Source organism: Nematolebias whitei, chromosome 21 (assembly GCF_014905685.2).
Source record: "Nematolebias whitei isolate Nwh7 chromosome 21, NemWhi1, whole genome shotgun sequence".
NCBI classification, from domain to species: Eukaryota; Metazoa; Chordata; class Actinopteri; order Cyprinodontiformes; family Rivulidae; genus Nematolebias; species Nematolebias whitei.
In genome coordinates this window covers 13,187,653-13,207,815 of record NC_056518.1, presented here as the reverse complement: position 1 = coordinate 13,207,815, position 20,163 = coordinate 13,187,653, and the positions used below count along the sequence as shown (strand labels likewise).

General features: G+C 39.4%; 1 protein-coding gene across 3 annotated transcripts in view; it reads right to left on the bottom strand.

The window, feature by feature from the left end:
* Positions 1-2,632: 2,632 nt before the first annotated feature.
* Positions 2,633-20,163, bottom strand: part of rcan3 (regulator of calcineurin 3) — a 62,119-nt gene continuing 44,588 nt past the window's right edge. For 2 of the 3 annotated variants that reach the window (XM_037695333.1, XM_037695334.1), the window contains exons 2-4: positions 9,359-9,532; positions 7,837-8,008; positions 2,633-3,151 (exon numbers count right to left, since the gene is read on the bottom strand). In XM_037695333.1, coding sequence (XP_037551261.1) covers positions 2,997-3,151; positions 7,837-8,008; positions 9,359-9,532 — 501 coding nt within the window. In that variant the 3' untranslated portion in view covers positions 2,633-2,996. The remainder of the gene's footprint in view (positions 3,152-7,836; positions 8,009-9,358; positions 9,533-20,163) is intronic. The other variant, XM_037695335.1, reaches the window with a different exon arrangement.

Here is a 20,163-nt window from a genome sequence, read left to right as displayed (position 1 = left end):
TTTTTCTATCGTCCAATCAGATGTGGCCGTCCAGACACGCCCATTTTTCTATCGTCCAATCAGATCCGGCCGGCCAGAAACGCCCATTTTCCTATCGTCCAATCAGATATGACCGCCCAGATACGCCCACTTTCCTATAGTCCAATCAGATATGAGCGCCCAGATACGCCTTCCGAATTTGCCTGCAGAGACCCCTTTTTGGCACAGTTGGCGAAAATAGCACAAACTATGCTGAATTACTTAGATTGTAAGACATACAGGATCATAAAAAAATGGCAAACAATAGTGGGAATGCTGAATTAGCATCCACACAAGACACCAGTAAACACACAGTTTTAAGAATAAGTCTTTATGTACTTTTTTTATGTGAAACAAATGACCATTTTACTACACAAATAGAAGCAGATGCTGCCAGAGACATAGACCATGTCTGAGAAAGAAGTACAGAACATGTAAAGTACAAATACTGGTATCATAGAACTGTAAATTATTGCTTGCTTTGCTACGTTGTTTTCTGGATTCCTACAATACAAGACACACTATTCAGTTTTCAACAGAAACAGTACAACAGTGACAGTATTAACAATATTACTGAGATATTCAACAGACGTTTCTCAGAAGAAAAAAAAAATGAAACGGTCAAACCAAGTCCATGTTGAACACGACACAATGACAGTTTTGACTGAGCATCTTCAGGACTTCTAGTTAACCTTTTTTTTTTTTTTTTTACCAGTTTTTTGTTTATTTCCATTTCAACAATGCCAAGAGAAGCTAGAAATTGCAAACTGCACACTGAGACTGGCCTCAGCAAGAAAAAAAAAAAACACTTGGCATATGTACATAAATATACTCTTCTCAACTGTGACCAAAACGCACCAGTTTGAATCATCAAGATCACAGCATGAAATCAAAACAAAAAATCATCCGCAGTGCTCTGATGCTTCTTCTGCATCCCCTCTCCACCTCCACAGCTCCACTAATAGAAAGTCCACTCTGACAACACCATTCTTTTCTAAGAACGGTTGATCTTTCTCAGAAAACAAGATGAATATTACTTGTAGACGAGAAAAAGATATTTCTGCTGTGGCATTCCGTCTCATTTCAAAATGTACTGCATGTTAACACCTTTTTTTAATTGCATGCTGTTACATCCAAAAGGCCTAAAAGGTTTGCACATGCAAAAAGAAATTTAAGAGCTCGACTCGCTGGTGAAAAGGCTAACCGGGTGTTTCAACCTCACAGTAAAAATAAATAAACAAGACAGAAAAATGTGCATACTACTTTGTCTCAAAATGAAAGAAAACACTGACAGTAAAGTATTGTTTACAGGGAAAAAAAAAGTTTTTTAAAATTTCACGACACCTTATGGACAAATATAAGGGTCTATTATCCTCTGATGCCCCAAATCATCAAGCATTTAAATATTTAGTGAACCAAGTAGTTGAGATTTCTTTTCTAAAGGTACAAAAACACCATTAAAAGAAAAACATTAATGTGAAATAAGAAAACACAACACTTTCAGGGGGCATAAGATTTGTTTTGTGATGACAAAATGAGGCGTGTCATTACTTTGGTTATTGTTTCATTTACTATCTCATGAGGAAACCTTAATTTCCTCTCTGCTTACTGTAACGCTTTCAGGCAAGATGCAACATCTGCAAGACAATTTTCACCGTTTTTATCGCTCATCTATATTCGATGAGATGCAGTGCAAAAATCTGGTGTGCAGCAGGGCAGCTATCAAGAGCCCCACCATTTCTTAAGAGACATCGGGAGATTCTCAGTGCAAAATAAGCAGTTTCCATGGGAACATGATTTAGTTTTATTAAACAAGGTAATTCATACAAAAAGGATGAGAAAATACAACAAATAAAAATCTGAAAATGTAATAATTAAAAAAAAAAAAAGCATCCTTGAGGGAACAAGAAAGGATGAATGGTCTTCAATCCATCAAATCTTGACAAAAGCAACAACAACTCATTCAGCTTTTATTCCCAATAAGGACGACACTTTAAACTTTGCGTGGGAAATGGTGTACTTATATCAACACCAAATCCCTTCCATCACAATTTTTTTTAAAAGAACACCTCAGCTGCTCATCTTCTCAATTAATTAGGCATGCAAAAAGTGTTGGGGTATAAAATACACATATTAAGAATACACATATAGTAGTTCTGGAAAAAAGGAAACAAAAACACTTGTCCGATTAAAAACAAAGCAAAGAAGAACACAACCACGTTGTTAGTCACATATGGCGCTTGGTGCTGTGTGATGTGAAATAGGTGCGTTTTTTTTTTCCTCTTCATTTTACTTGTATGTATTTCTGTTCTTGTTTTTTGTGTGTAATACAGTATATACATGCACAAAAGCATGAGAACGTCACACAGCTGAAGCAGCAAACCTGCAGATATAAAAATGATGAAAAAGAATACACGCATATATATATTTATATATATAAATATATATAGTACTGAAAACATGTTATTGTAAGAAATAAAAAAGTTTATATAGTGAGGTGTTCATAGCTTCAGCTGAAGAGTATTGTACACGTGAGGAAAAAGCTAACAAGCTAACGGACAAGCGAGCATGTAACCAGGATCAGCAATGAGAGCTGAGCGTGTGATATGTGGCAGGTGTGCCTGTGTTGGGACAGGTATTTGACCCCTCTTGCTGGAAACCAGAAGTGGGGATGGGGGGATTAGTGCGACAGAGGCAAGCATGCCCGCCACTCCCCACGCTGTCCGCAGAATGTGATGAGTGTGTGTGTGTGGTTCTCATCCATTCCCTTCAAGCTGCCTCATTCCATCGCCGCGCTCCCCACAAACACCGTCTTCGAGCAATGTTTGTTTGTTTTTGCTTGGAGTTGAACTGAAATGAGGCGCATCGACGCTCTCTGTGAGTGCAGAGACGAGAAAGAGAGGGCAGGTGTGTCGCAGGTTTTAAACGGCGGTCAGGGGGGTGCCGCACCAGGTTCAGGTTGGATAAGGCGGTCCCCTTTAGTTGAAGACATTGGAGGAGCCGTCGGGACGTCTGGTCTGGACGATCTGCTGCTTTGGCCGCACCGCCTCCTCCTCCTCCGTTTCACTCTCGCACACGTGGACGACCACACTGGGGGTGGACTCTGTCCCTGCGTGGAGCTCATACTTTTCACCTGAAGAGGTAGAACAAGAGTTACCAAAAATAATAAAAAAGTAAAGAAATTTGTGTTTGGTCAATTATTTCTTTGCTGTGGCAATAAATCTTACAACACTTGAAAGCCTGTTTATTTCCCTTAAACAGTGCCACTTTTGTAAATGGTAAATGAACTGTACTTATACAGCACCTTTCCATCTTAAGACACTCAAAGCTCTTTACAACAATCTGTGCCTCATTTACTCATTCATGCAGCACTCTACTAGATCTCTACAAAGAATTATCAGAGCTTTATCACATTCATACACTGATGGGACACACAACGGAGGCAATGAGGGGTTCAGTGTCTTGCCCAGGGACACTTCATCCTGTGACTGCTGGTGGAATCAAACCACCAACTCTTGCACTGGAGGACGACTGCTCTAACCACTCAGCCACAGCCGCCCATTTGTTATAGAAATTGCATCGTGAGTGAAGCAGCAGTGAGTTTGTGGTTTGCACCCCCCCAAAAACATTTGCTAAACCTTCTCTACCAATGACAAACTCTTTATTTTGCTACTACCTGTTGTTTTGGGTGTCTGCTACACCAGGTGCTGACAGTCAGGTGCCGGATTGGCGCCTAAATGTCAGCACCTGTGCAATCAGTCTCAATCTTAAATTGCCAGTCTGGAACCAAACTCTATCCTCTGACGATGCTGAGTGCCGTCATCTCAGAGTCTGACCTCAACAAAGCAAAATTTGAGAGTGGAGAGGATGTAATAGCCTGTCTGTAATCCTGACGTCATTGAACACCCATGGGGTCATGTAGTTTCTACTAGATTGACCAACACGACCACACTGGTTAACTTACAACAAATGCTGGGTAAAGAATGGGATGCCATCCCACCACAGAGTATTACAAGCTGGTGAGAAGCATCAAAAGGACAAGCCAGACTGTCGTGGCTGTGTATGGTTCTTCCACATGCTACTGAGGCTCTTGTTTGTTAAATGAATAAATAGTTAAAATACCCACATGTCTTGTTTTTAATCAGATTTCAATCATCCAATCCAATGAACAACACCAAACAAGAGACAATGGTGCCAATAGCAGAATAGTCTGTGTGGCACTGGTAAATAAAGTCTGGCAAGATTTTTTATGGATGTATAACAATTATATTTTTAACTCTGCAGCTTAACCCACAAATGCATTTTCCTAACAAATGTGGCACAATTTAAAGAGAAATAAACAGGCTTTCCAGCAACATATTGTTTATTGCCAAAAAGCATATATATATATATATATATATATATATATATATATACGAGAAGCAAATTGCCTTGTTGTGCTCATTTTTCGTGTGACATGAAGTACTGACAGTGTAAATAATAGCTGGTTCAATCACAGGTAAACACTCAGAAAGTCAATTCAAGAGGAAACAAAGCAGCTTTTCCACAAACAGTCCTGCTATTTGTCCAAACTCAGCGAACTCTGAACGAAAACATACACTTTGCTAGATTGTATGTCGGTTGTCATGGCGATGGGATCAGACAGGTGGCAGGCTGAAGGAAATTGGTCTGTTAGCTGTTCACTGTGGTGCCAAACAGAGACGGGCAGTGAATGGAGGCCTGCTGTTACTGCAGGGAGATGACAGGGGGAGTCAGCGTGCCACGCTGAGGCCCGGGCCTAATCTGATTTCAGGTGGCAGGATGTGAGGAGGAACAAAGCCCATTTCCTGATGCCTCTGTGTTTCCATGGCAACAGCAGAAAGTGGTCCTCCGAGCTGGACTCGGCATGTTTGTGAGAATGTGGAAAGTGTCGTCGTGTTTGTGCTGATAATAAAAGCGGCATTTCACTGAGAACACTTTTCCACTTCATCAGCATGACTGCACCCACATCCAGGATCATGGAAACATATGACTGACATGATACGAGCTTTTTCCTAAAGGTCGCCACAAGGTTGAAGGTTGTGAACAAGACAAGGGCCGATTCTTCACCAGCAAGACCAATCCAGACCCATTTTGACCTGCGGGTGTAAGTTCTGCAACCTACTATTTGATTAAACACACAAGCAACACTGACTCCACATAAAATACTTTACGATCAGGTCGGCAACATTAAGCTCATACAAATGATTAATAAATAGATTTGTGCAAAAAGGAAATGATGAACAAATGTCCAAATGCACATGGGTGAACTCAACATGTCTAAATTAGTGTTCTTCAAATCTCAGTGGTAGTTTTCTGAATTTTAGATTAAACCAGAAAACTGAGTGCACCTCATCTTTAGTTTGTCAGGTTACTCACCTGTTTAATATAATTATGATTTAATAATTTATTCATTCATTTAAAAGAAGCAAAAGAAACAAAGCAAATTCATCAAAAAGAAAAATAACACTGAATGAAAAGGGTGCAGAAAGAAGAAGAAAATTCTTATAATATATGCCCCTTAATAAAAAAAAAATAAACTACAAACAAACAACAACAGGCTTGAACAATCTCCAAAGCGAAAACAAAATCATCAGGCATTCTTCACATGGTATCATAATTTCCCAACAATTTTAACTTTATCATCTTTTTAAACATATAAATTGTTTAAGAAATGTTTATGGTGATATCAAGGCAGTTCCATAATCCTGTTCCCTGAACTACAACGCAGCTCCTTCAGACCAGTTCTAAATGGAGGTTTTACAAACATTTCCATTCCTTGAAGGTTATAATGACTCTTTTTTTTAAACAAATTTTAATTGAATATTTGGGACATATTTTTTATGAGCTTTATACATGACTTGCAAAATACTATATTCAACCAAATCATGCAATTTTAATAATTTTTACTGATGAAATAATATATTTGTTGGGTGACCAGAGCACTTCCTAGTAATAATTCTTATAGCTCTTTTTTGTAAAATGAAAATATGGTTTGTAATTGTTTTGCATGCTTTTCTCCAAAACAATAGATTAAATATGGAACAATCATTACATTATACAATATATACAAAGCCTTGTCATTCAAAAACTCTTTCACTTTATACAGTAATGCAACGGATTTTGCTATTTTTATTCTTAAGTAATTTACATGAGGTTTCCATGTCAGCTTCTCATCAATAACGACACCCAAATATTTTATTTCATTAACTCTATGAATTTCAGTACTGTCAATTTTAAATGGGACTTCTATCATTTTCTTTCTAGTACTAAATATCACGTAGTTTATTTTTTCCAAATTTAATGATAACTTGTTAAGTTGGAACCAAGTTTGTATTTTTATGAATTCTGCCTTTATCATCTCTAACATCCGTTTAATATCTTCACCCGAACAAAAAAATGTGGTATCATCTGCAAATAAAACTCACTTCAAAAGCCCTGACACATCAACCAGATCATTCATATTTAAAATAAACAACTTTGGTCCCAACACAGAGCCTTGAGGGACTCCACATCCATTAACACACAATTCTGATCTTACATCGTTTCCCTGTACAAACTGTCTCTTAATATTCAAATAACTGGATACCCACTGTAGTGCTAATCCTCTAATGCCATATGTATTCAGTTTTTCAAGGAGAACAGTGTGGTCAGTAGCGTCGAAGGCCTTTTTTAAATCAACAAAAACACCAACACAATACAGTTTTTGATCAACAGCATTTGTTATCTCTTCTATTAGTTCCATGAGAGCCATTGATGTTGAATTATTTGCTCTAAACCCATATTGACTATTACTTAAACTTACTCACCTTAAAACAAAAACAAAAGAATCTTTCTGAAATGTTTTGTCAGCAAACGCTAACAACCCGGGGAGCAATGGGCATAATTATGGATGTAGTAGTGGACAAACGATGGCAAAATGGGTTTAAAGAATGAAGCTTTTTGACAAATATTAGCCCCAAAACAGCCGATAAAATACGTTTACTGCTGCTTTACATGCAAATAAAAGTCCCCAATAAAATACATTCATGACTCAAATATTTTTACTCCATTTACTTTTGTCTTAATTGCTCCAAATACACATCCTATCCTTACTACTATTTGTAGTAGAGGATATTATTTCCTGTTTGTATTTCCACTTGGAAATGAGAGCTAAACCACCTTTTCCCTGTTTTCGTTATCATCTGCCACTGAAGGTGAAGTGGTAATAATGTATTTGCCTGTCTTTATGTGTGCGTGTTCATTCGCTGGTAGTTTCAGCAAAACACCTCATCAACCAGAAGACCTATTTTAATGAAATTCTCAGAAACTAATCGTTGCATGTACATTTAAAACGCATTAACTTTTGGAGTCAATCAAATTCAAGATGGCTGCCACAGCCAACACTCCTTAGAAACACAAATATAGCTACAATAACGTTAGTTTTACAGATATTGAGCTCAGATTTGGTGTGGTAGTAACTGAAAGTCATTCCCAACATATACTCAAAGCTCAAATTATTGCATAATATTATTGCCTAACTTTGTAAGTCTGTTAGCAAAATATCTCATGAACCAATGGATGGATTATAATGAAACTTACAGAAAGTTAATTTCTTATACACAATATATATATATATATATATATATATATATATATATATATATATATATAACTCCATCCCTTCTCAGCTTATGATGAGCTCAGTTTAAATCTCCTGCACTAAAGATGGCGGGCGACATGCATTCCATCAAGGAATGTGAGGCCTTTCACGTTCTACTTGTTTACATACTGAACACGTTCGTCAGGTGCAGCACTGACCCGGTCCGAGCTTAGCGACAGCACACAGCAGGTCATAGTTGATGACAGGCGTAGCGTCTTCGCTCTGGCTCCAGCCCACAGGCGGCGAGGCAGGTGGCGAGATCAGAAACTGTTTGACGGGCTGCGGAGGCGCCAGATACGACTTGTCGATGTCTTCGTCGCCGTTTTGGATCTGTTGGAGAGAATTTGACAACTGATTAGTGAAACGTGTGACACAGCTGGCAACGTTCCTGTTCTTTTTGTGGACGCCATGGTGTCACGAACAAGCAAGACAACTCTCGAGTCCTCAAACGTTTAATTTCAGCTCGTTCATTTAAAGAAAGATTTATGGTTTGATAGCTTCTGATTGGCGTTGTTACAATGTCTACATGTGGCTTTTGTCAGAGCTCTAGAATCCCTAATCCTCTTACGTCAAACTACAGAAGGTGCTGGAGGGGTCACAACTGAGGACGCATTTGTAGAAAAAGGGCCATCAGGTTGAATCAGCTTAGATAATATTTCTCAGGAAGCAGAAATTGCATTTCCTGTGAAATGGAGTGTGAATGCTTAATGCAGGAGAAATTGCTGAAAACAGCTGAATTATTTTAAAACAATTAAAACATGCTGAAATATAGCTGAAACAGAAGAACAAGCATAAATTAGCAGAAAAACACATATTTGCTGAATTAGATTTAAATAAGCAGAAATTAAAACAAAAAAAAAGAGGAAATTAGCTAAAGAAGCTAAATTAGCAAAATAGCTGAAAAGTAGCTGAAAAAGGCATAAAGAAGCACAAACTACCAGAAGAAAGCAGAAAGCGCTGAAATGAGCATAAAAATGAGGAAATTATCTGAAAAAAGCTGAAATTAGAAGAAAAAACAGCTGAAAAGTAGCTAAAAAGAAGCTGAAATTACAAGAAGGAAGTGGAGAGAGCACATTTTGCTGAAGTAGACTGAAAAAAGTTTAAATGAGTGCAAAAAATGTGGAATTATCTGAAAAAGCTTAAATTAGCATGAGCAGCTGAAATAGTAGAAAAAGTTGAAACTTGCATAAATAAGCTGAAAGGAGCAGAACAAGCTGAAATTAGCAGAAAGAAGTTAGAAGAAGCACAAAAATGTTGCCGTTAGCAGAAAGAATCTGAACGGAGCACAAAGCAGCTGCAAAACAGCTGAAAGCAGCTGAAAAAAGTTTAAATTTGCACAAGAAAACTGAAAGAAGCCGAACTGGAACAAAATGTGAAAGGAGCAATAAAAGGTTGTAAACACATCTAAAGAAATGGCAGAAAAGGCTAAATATTTCAAAAAGCTAAAGTTGCAACAATACCAAAAATCATAGCAGGATTGATCTGAAAGAGCTGAACGTTTTGATCTATGACTTGTTGAAAAACACAAAAATTGTGGAACGAGAAAGTTGCTGAAGAACGTGCGGAAGAAAAATGGATCCCAGAAGACTGAACGCTTCATAAACATTCACACAACTACGTTCTTCTATCGAACCGCGGACTCCGTTTTATTTTGCTCTTTCTTGCAGTTTAGACACTCACTTGAGCAAAGTAGAGTTTTAGCTTCTTGCCGTTGAACTCAGACTCGTGCAGCTCGATGCGAGCTCGAGCGGCCGCCTCCGGGGTGCTGAAGTTGATTCGGACTCTCCTGAAGCTTTTAAACATCTGGAAGGTCACCTGCTCGTCGTAGATTCTAAACAAGGCTTCAAACCTCTCCTGCAGAAGAAGAAAACAGGAAGAAGGAATGGTTTGACAACTGTTTCAGGACTAGCTGTGCAAAGGATAGATCACCATCAGGTAAAATGTCAGGTACAGCATCTGTTTTCCATTTAGTGTGTGCCACCTTGACATTACAAATGTGACAAATCTGAGCGCGATCTTCAGTGGGAGTCACCTTAAACCTGCTCTTCACCATCTCATTACATGAATGATGAAATCAGATTCTGTGATCATGTTCTTAAAATGTCCTTTGGAACTGTTTGTGTCCCGGCTCCTTAGCTCTGACCTTATTAAAGTCATCTTTCTCTGCTCGTCTCCCTTTTCTTTGCCTTAGCCGTCTTTTTCCTCTTCTCTTTAAGTCAGTCATCTCCTCGGGTACTAAATTGGCCACCTCAGCTGTGAACTCAATCACGCAGCTCAGCGGGAAAAAAGCGCCACCAGGAGAGCTGATTTCTAAGTAATCAGTAGTGCTATTCTTTGTTTCCCTGTCGACCATCTCCTCGCAGCTGCACAAGAAAAAACAAGCCTTCCTTCTGAGAATCGAGGAGGACGAGGACTGCATGTGCCACTCTGAAACGAGGAAACTTGGCATCAACAGAACTTGACTGTACCATGAGCTTCGTGAGCTGATGTCAACGTCAGCTGGTGCCCACTGCTCTGCACTCAGCCCCTCAATCTATCACAGTGTGGCCGCTTTAATCTGAGCGGAGCTTCTTGTTTGTCAGCAGGGGACTGAAAGTAAAATAGTCGCACAACGTTTTCCCCGATCAGCTGAGACAGCAGCTCTCACCAGGATGGAAGGAGTCGCTGTTACCTGAAGGAGGTCACATCTGCCTGTGTCCATCAGTGACAGCTCTCAGGAATCTGTGAACTCGTCACACTGAGAGGAGTGCTGGGTTCAGCTCCTGCGCTCCGTCAGCTCTGTGGGCTTTTTAGCTCTTCTTAACGCTAAATGAACTAGCAAAATTGCTTTTCCTGCTAAAATGCAGTGCGAATGCTTATTACAGAAGAACTGGCAGAAAAACAGCTGAAATTAGCAACAACCCACCCCCCCAAAAAAAAATAAAAACATGGTGAAATGAAGCTGAAATGAAAAAACAAACCTACGTTTGCAGAAAGAACACTTCTTTGCTGAATTTGGTTTAAGAAAGCAGGAATGAGCACAAAAATTAGGATATTAGCTGGAAAAAAGGCTGAAATTAGCAACAAAAAAGAGCTGCAAAGACAGAACGAAGCTTAAACTACTAGAAGGAAGTGGCAAGAACCAAAATCAGCTAAAGAAATGTGGAATTAGCTGGGAAAGCTAAAATTATCATCAAAAGAGCTAAATGGTAGCTGCAAGTGCAGAAAATGCTGAAACTAGTAGATAAAAACGGAAAGAAGCAGTTAATTAGGCAGAACGTAAGAGAAATTACTACAAAAACACTTGACCTTATCTGAAAACAGCTGAAATTAGCTAAAAAAAATGCTAAAAATGTAGCTGAAAGTGTGGAACAAGCTTAACAGCAAAAAAAAAAAAGTAGAAAGAGAACGTTTGTCCAATTAAGCTGAAAAAAAATCCAAAAATGAGCACAAAAAAGTGTAAATCATCTCGATAAAGCTGAATTTAGCAACAAAAACAGCTGAAAAGTAGCTAAAAAAAGCAGAAAGAAGCTTAAATTACCAGAAGGAAGTGGAGAGAGTAGATTTTTGTTGAATTAGGCAGAAAAAAGTTGAAATGAGTGTGAAAAATGCAGTATTATCTGAAAAAGCTTAATTTAGCATAAAACTGCTAAATATTAGCTGAAATAGCAGAAAAAGCTGAAACTTGCATAAATAAGCTGAAAGGAGCAGAACAAGCTGAAATTAGCAGAAGGAAGTTAGAAGAAGCATAAAAATGTTGTAGCTAGCAGAAAGAATATCAAAGAAGCACAAAACAGCTGAAATTGCCTGAAAAATAAGTTTAAATTTGCACAAGAAAGCTTAAAGAAGCTGAACCAGAACAAAATGTGAAAGGAGCAGTAAAAGGTTGTAAACAGATCTAAAGATCTGAAGGATGTAAAATGAGCTCAATTCATTTCCTGCGAGAAAAAAAAATGGCAGAAAAGGCTAAATATTTCAAAAAGCTAAAGTGGCACCAATACTAAAAGTCATAGCAGGATTTTCCTGAACGAGCCGAACGTTTTCATTTAGGATTTGTTGAAATAGGCAGCACGGTGGCACAACTGGTAGAGCTGCTGCCTCTCAGTGAGAAGGTCACTGGTTCAAATCCCGGTCAGGGGACCTTTCTGGGTGGAGTTTGCATGTTCTCTCCGTGCATGCATGCGCTTTCTCCAGGTACTCCGGTTTCCTCCCACAGACCAAAAACATGCATGTTAGGCTGATTGGTGACTCTGAGTGAATAGTTGTTTGTCTCGTTTGTCTCTATATGTCCCTGGACTGGAGACCTGTCCAGGGTGTCCCCTGCCCCTCGCACAGTCATAGCTGGACATGGGCACCAGTGACCCCCACGACCCAAAAAAAAAAAAAAAAAACGGGTAAAAGATAATGGATGGATGGATGGATGGATGGATGGATGGATGGATGGATGGAGGGATGGATGTGTTCAAATAGCACAAACATTGTGGAGCGAGAAAGATGCTGAAAAACGTACAGAAGTAAAAAGGATCACAATAGTGTGAATGTTTATTAAGCATTCACACAGTAAGAACAAATTGTTCTTTAAAATAATGCAGATCACCCACCGTCTTTCATGCCAGAGTTTTAAAATGAAATCATTTTATCATAACAAGGGTGGACTTATTGTTTTGGTTCAAATTTGTTAATCACTTTTTGCACAACTTCGTGTGATGTGTGATCTTGAGATATGAGAGATAATGTGTCATGGACAAAGCTCGGCTACAACCACACCCCATTTTAACTCCGTATTTGTAAAACTGAATGAGTTTTAGCTGTTTTTGTATTGACTGAAGTTGATTAGCTGTGGCAGCCATCTTGACTGGTGTTGTCTCCAAATGTTAATGAGCTTTAGACATTCAGTCGGTTGTTACTTTCTGAAAGTTTCACTAAAATAGTTCAAGGGGTTTATAAGATATTTTGCTAACAGAAAAACACGGTCGACATCAACAGTTAATGCCTAAATTTTAAGCAAAGGTTTCGCACAAATGCGTGGTACTCAAAAATCAAGTTGGAGACTAAGCTCAGCTACTACAACACCAAATTGTAGTTCATTATCTGTTAAGCTGAGTGAACTACAGCCATTTCTGTGTTTCAAAATTTGATCTAGCTGTGGTGGCCATCTTGAATTGGTGTGACTCCAAAATGTAATCCTTCGTAGAGGCACATCCAGTGGTCATCTACTAAAAGTTTCATTAAAATTTAGTTAGTGGTACATGAGATATTTTGCTAACAGACAGACACACTTGATTCTAATGAAAGGCGAAGTAAGAAAAAAACGATATTGCGCAATCAATTAGTAGTCAGAGCATGTGGTGGGGAGGACTCTCAGCTACCACCAAATAAAAAAACAACAAAAAAAAAAACACTTTTTCCACAGAAGTGATGAAATATTGAATGTTTAGTTTTGCCCCTCTTTATTTTATTGGACGATTTGGTCAAAACTAAACCAAAAATAGTGGAATATATTCATAAACATGTATTTATCACGATAAATGTAGCTTTACTAGATTACTAAAGCTGAATGTTCGGATTAAAACCAGTGACTAAATCGCTGTTTTCCACTTTTTATTGCTCGAGTATTCAACTAAATGAGGAAAATGTTAAATTCATCGTAAACAATAAAAGCATGACGCTGGAACCACTTGTCCCTAAAAGTGAATTTATTGTAAAAGGCCAGCTTCCTCTCTGTATTGATAACTCCTCATCGTCGTGTCTGACGCACGCAGAGAGGGAAATGATTCAGAGAAGAAGAAACAAGGTGTTAAAATGTGCTTCGACACATGTTTGTATGTACTCGAACACATACTGACAGCTTTGTTTCAGGTCTATTTTTCTCTTAAATCTCCACGGCAACAGATGTTCAAGTGACTGACAAAAATTAGAGGCTGGGCTGATAAAAGTCAGCTAACGATGCAGGCGTTCGGCTCTTGATGAATGATTAGGAGTGGCATGTGCAGCAGTGATTTCAAGTGTCTCAAAACTTCTAAAGTTCTTTGATGAGCCGAAGAGAAGACTTTAGGGCCAACTACAGGAAATTTATTTTTGAGAGAAATAAAACCACCACTAACCTCTACACACATAGAGCTCTTTGCTCTCAGACTGCAGGTTTACCTGTGGTTCCTAGAGTTTCCAAAAGCAGAATGGGAGGAAGACCTTCCAGTTATCAGGCTCCTCTCTTGTGGAACCAATTTACAGTTTCTGTCCATGAGGCTGACACATTGTCCAGTTTTAAAACTGGGATTAAGACTTTCATTTTAGATAAATCCTGTTAAAAGGGAGTTTTTCCTTTCCTCTACCTCCTTTGTGCTTGCTCAGGATGGGAGACTGCGACGAAGTGAAGATTCAACGTGTCTGCTGGATTCCTTAGATAGAGAACTTTACTAATTGCCTTTTCTATGTATGTGCATGTTCCTGTTCAGTGTCCTCAGACAAATTTGTTGTGAATTGGCGCTGTATAAATAAATTGAATTGAACAGAAAATACAATACGTTTTCCTCCATTAATAAATGTTCTTATTAACTTGTATGGAAATTAGTTATGTGAGAGTAGTGTCAATCAGAGCGGGCGCCATGACAACAGAAATGGCCGTCGATGGTCTCGCAGAGAACATAAACAGAGATGTTAGTTTATATTTTTATGTTGTTTATTAAATTTTATTACTATAAAAGGTGCTTAACATCCATCCATCCACCCATCCATTATTTTTACCTGCTTCTTCCTTTTTGGGTCACGGGGGTCACTGGTGCCCATATCCAGCAGTCACTGTGCGAGAGGCGGGGGACACCCTGGACAGGTTGCAAGTCCATCACGTATTAATAATAATAAAGTGTTCTTCAACATTTTTCAGTCAGGTCAACTGTCCAGATGACCTGACTGAAAATTGTTGGATTGGATTATTGAGCCTGGACTTTGTTGTTAATAAAGTGTTATGTATCGTCATCATTGTATGTTTCCATACAATGGCAAAATTGGCTCTCTGCATTTAACCCATGGCACCTGGGATACACTCAGGTGGAGCAGTGGGCAGCTACTGTATACGCCCGGGGGGCAGTTGGGGATAGGGTGTGACACCAGAGACACCACGGGATGTGCAATGACTGGGGATCGAACCTCGGACTTTTGGGTCCTGAATCGGCTGCCCTGCCTCTGCACCATCTCGGCCCCCTAAAGTTAAAGTTAACATTTCATGAGCCTAGGGGAAGAACGCATTTCCATGGAAGAAGGTTCTGTGAACTTTTAGGCAAATAATCATCAAGAGCATTGCCTGAAAATGATCTGGTGTCATTTTGACTTCGGAAAGCTACAACTATTGTTTTCTGTCACGATTAGCTTGAAAATGACAACGTAGCCCTTGTTTGGCCTAACCACAAAGCCCACTTAAACCCTTATTCACACTGTGAATTTTCCATGAGCCTTAGCTACGATGACTCACACGTCCGACGCCACGATAAGGTTTGCAGCCACACACACACACACACACACACACACACACACACACACACACACACACACATGCTGGGGCTACTTCCTTAAGCTTAAATTGATGTTTTGGCATGAGCAGATATGTGGGAAAGCTGTCAGATCATGTTCCATGAAAGCACACGCTGGTTGTTTTTGACCCCATACACTGATGCTGATGCACCAGCGGGCGACCGGTGCGTGAGCACGCTGATCACTAATTGATGTGGTCTTTATGAGCGAACATCCTGAGGGAACAGGAGGAGGAAGGTGAGAGGGGAAGTGGGGAACAGGAGGGGGGTGTTGAGTTACGGGTGCTTGAAATGAGGCCTGCTCAGCTGCCATCGCAAGACTCCCTGTGCTGACCTTTGCTTTCTGCATGTGTGTAAGAGATAGGTACATATGAAAGGTGCGCATGCAAAACGTTTTTACAGTTAGTTAGCTGTACGTGCCCTTACCACAAACTGAAGGCCAACAGGTGGCTAGAATCAGACAGATCTTCTTGATTTGTTTTATTATTTTAAATAAGCACTGAAAAGAGAACCCAAATTAAATATTATACAAAAATGATCTTACATTGAGAAATGACAGTTATAGTTGTCTTGCTTAATTCTAAAGTAAGTTTATTTCAGCTGCTCCCTTCTTCAGGGGTCACCACAGCGAGCAAACTCGCATGAAAGATTTAATTGTTTACGCTGGATGCCCTACCTGACACAATCTGGGCTTGAACCCAGAACCCTTAGGATTGCAAGACTAAGGCATTGACCACTAAGCTACCGCAGCCCCTCTTGGTCGAACAATCTCCAGCGATGTTGTAACATCATGCACAATCTTTTGGTGCTCAGAGAATGTGTTGTGGGGCAGTTTCAGCTACTACCACAACGAATTTTAGGTCAATATCTACAAAATGGACTGAGTTAGAGCCATTGTCGTGTTGGTGAAGGTTAATTAGCTGTGGTGGTTCACGAGATAGCGGCGCTAGGCCTGTCACGACAACAAATTTTGCTGGGTGATTAATTGTCTCAAAAATTATTGCGATAAACAATATTGTTTGAAATTTGACAATAATTAGTAATTATTGTCAAATGTAAGAAGAAATGTTGGTTAATTTGTTTTGAGTGTAATACCTTTTTGACCACTGGATGGCAGTATAAGACTGTTTCAACTGAAGAATGGATAGTGAGGGAGCAAGCAGCGTGTCTCTTTAAGAAAAATGGGAGGGAGGCCCCTTGACGTGACATGGGCTGTCTCTCTTCGGTTCTCAAAATGGAGGACGCTCGGTGGTTTGAGCTCTTTAGCTTTACACACAAAGATTATATATATTTTTTAAATCAGTAAACAAGTTCTCAGCTTCTTTTTGCAGAGAAAAACAACTTTTAGATGAAGGCACGGGTTTCAACCGTGAATTATGGAGCTTCGACAAGACGGAGATATTTTCCCAAGGTCGGCCTGTTAGCTTAGCTCGTAGCTTAGTTTCTCACCTCAGCTGCTTTTAACGATCCAAAAATGTGATTTTGGATCGTTAAAATGGATTTTAAAAAGAAAAGAGAAAGGGAGGGGTCAGTGAAGAGCACCAGAGTTGAGCTTTTAATCATCCAGTGTCTTCAGTAGAAAGAGAGAGACAGGAATCAACAATAAAGCAGATAAATAAAAATAAGGTTGATAATTTTCATTTATCATGCGAGTAATTGATTTATTGTTTATTGCGACAGACCTAAGCAGCACGGTGGCATAGTAGGTAGAGCTGTTGCCTCTCAATTCAGTTCAGTTTATTTATATAGTGTCAAGTCATAGCAGAAGTTATCTCAGGGCACTGAACAGAAACATTCAAATATATATATATATATATATATATATATATATATATATATATATATATATATATATATACACACACAGTATATATACAGTATATGCACTGTTTATATATATAAAATAAGTTAACACTCAGAGAGAAGATATCAAATCCCATCCGGGGGTCTTTCTGGGTGGAGTTTGCATGTTCTCTCCGTGCATGCGTGGGTTTTCTCCATGTGCTCCGGTTTCCTCCCACAGACCAAAAACATGCATGTTAGGCTGACTGGTAACTCTAAATTGTCCCTAGGTGTGAGTGAGAGAGTGAATGGTTGTTTGTGGGGCAGCTGTGGCTGAGTGGTTAGAGCAATCGTCCTCCATTGGGAGAGTTGGGGGTTTGATTCCACCAGCAGTCACATGCCGAAGTGTCCCTGGGTAAGACCATGAACCCCTTGTTGCCTCCAATGTGTGTCCCATCAGTGTATGAATGTGATAAAGCTCTGATTAGTCTCTAAAGACTCCGATTTGCTTTGTATAGATCTAGTAGAGTGCTGTATGAATGGGTAAATCAGGCACAGATTGTTGTAAAGAGCTTTGGGTATCTTGATACGATAGAAAGGTGTTATATAAGTACAGTTCATGTACAATTTGTCTCGTTTGTCTTTATGTGTCTCTGTGATGGACTGGACACCTGTCCAGGGTGTCTCTGCCTCTCGCACAGTGACTGCTGGATATGGGCAGCAGTGACCCCCCGTGACCCGGAAAGGGAGAAGTGGGTAACGATGATGAATGGATGGAAGGATAGTTCACAAGATATTTTGCTAACAGACGAACACATGCGCACACCCATGCAGAGAAAGGCAAAAACCATCATGGCTTCTTGACTAAATAAAACAACAACTTGATTAAAATGAATCATGTCACGATTGATTTTCATTCACATACGAGGCTGATGATTTTACAGGTTTTGCTCGTGTAACAAGAGGAATCTGAGGTGAGGTGCTGGGAGGAGGTGTGGAGGAACACCGGTCAAGTAGCCGGCAGCTTGGCTTAAATAAACCAGCTGATGTGGTCACGAACACTGACCACCTTTGCACAACACCCAGCATGCACCTCTGCCGTTCTACCTGCCTGTCTCAGAAGGCAACGTCTTACCAAAGGGGGTTATGCTCGAGTCTGTAGATGTCAAGAAGACGCAACGTTAGTCATTAAAGGACCATTCCAAACTTTCCGCTGATGGTGGAAGAGGCCTTCCGTTGAGGTGGCGAGACAGTCGTGCTCGTGAGGGCGATACTGTCATCACAGTGGCGACATGACTGCAGGCATGACTCGCAAGATAGCAACACACACTCACACACACTCATCTAAACCAACAAGCACTCAGCGAGGTTCATCAGCACTGGCACGGCTCGTTTTGGGCTAAATCCACGTGGTGTGTTCAGGGGATCGGGACAAATAAAACGATGAAGCACTATAAACAGTTTATTTCACACGCCTTCCTCTTTAGTTACTCTGCCTGTGACATAACAGTTCCTCCGTCTTAAGGGAAGGCAGGATTGGGTTGCACTGATGTGCACAGATCACTGACAGTCAGCTGGTTCTTCTTGCACCGTAAACACAACAAAAAGGAAGACGGCTTCATTGTTATCGCACGAGCTTACACTAAACGTATCTTCTAAGTAAGTGATGTTAAAAGTGTTAGGTCCCTTAAAGCTAAAATTTAGCTTTATTTGCTGTTAATTATGTGAAACAGAGCTGCATGTGTCACCTCAACATTAGCAACACAAATCAATAAATCTAATAACAAAAAGTATATTTTTATTGCCAGCTGCCAAAAGATTAAAGGTGGGGACGATGTTAGTGTTTCTGTGTGTTCATTAGTCTGTCTGTTAGCAAAATATTTCATGAACCACCTGATGGACTTTAAAGAAACTCTGAGAAAGTAACTTCTGGATGTTCGGCTACAACTCTTTAACTTTTGGAGTCAACTCAGTTCAAGATGGTGGCCACAGCTAAACAAATACAGCAAACACCAAAATGTCAATAACTCAGTCAGCTTCATAAAAACTGAGCTAAATGTTGGTGTGGTGGTAGCTGAGAGTTATTCCCTGCACAAACTTCAAGTGCTTTGATTGTGTGAAATATTTATTCCAAGTGTTGCCTTTAACCAATGGAAAAAACACTGTCTGTTAGCAAAATATCTCAAGCAGCCTTGGATGGATTTTAATGAAACTTTCAGAAAATATTTGTTGGATTGACATCTGGAGGTGGTTATTATTTAAAGACAACACAATTTAACAAGGCTTCCACAGCCACCTGATCTCACAAAACACAAAAACGACTGTAACTCTGCCAGTTTTACAAATATTAGGCTAAACTTTGGTAGTAGCCGAGAGTCATCTGCAATACAAAATTTGAGCTCTAAACAATCACATGACCCCTAGCAATATTGAATGAAATCACACATGAAGGTTTGAGCAAAATGACTACAACTCTGTTATAGTCAATATAAGAAACCAAAAGTTTTATGACTAAACAGTACATTTGTACAAAAACAACAACAACAACAGGACATGATCCTCTATTTAAAGCTAATATTTCAGTTACTCCATACAATATTTCATTCATGCACTTGATACCAGGCTCATACAGTTTTATCAGTTGATGCTTTTTTTAGCACCATCTGAAGTTATGGATAAGCATGACGCGATTAAATGAGCCGTAAAGGTTTATTCTCACTCGGTGAATCATTCTGTTTTCTCTACGTCACTTGGTTTTAGCACAGTCTAATCCCAGCTCTCGTGCCTGGACAAGATTTAGGTGAAAACAAACAAAACTAGGTCACGGAGAGTCAGAAACAATGTTGAAGTAAAACATAAAATGTGCTGGAATCTTTAGGAAACAAATGCCTTATTTAATTACTTACTAAATTATTGTCTTACTTCATGTATAATTATTGTTCTCCCTGAGGGGTCAAACAAGAGAGACAGGAAGTGAGGATGAAGCAGAGAAAATTCATACTTGCTACTTTTAAGGTTAAGGTTTTCTTTGTTGTCATTCGCACCACGTGGTACATGTAGTGGCACGAAATTGTGTACACAGGGTCCCAGTTACATCCAACAATAGTATCAAATGTAAAAGAAAAACGGTAATAAGATCTAAGATTTTAGCCACTCAATATATATATATATATATATATATATATATATATATATATA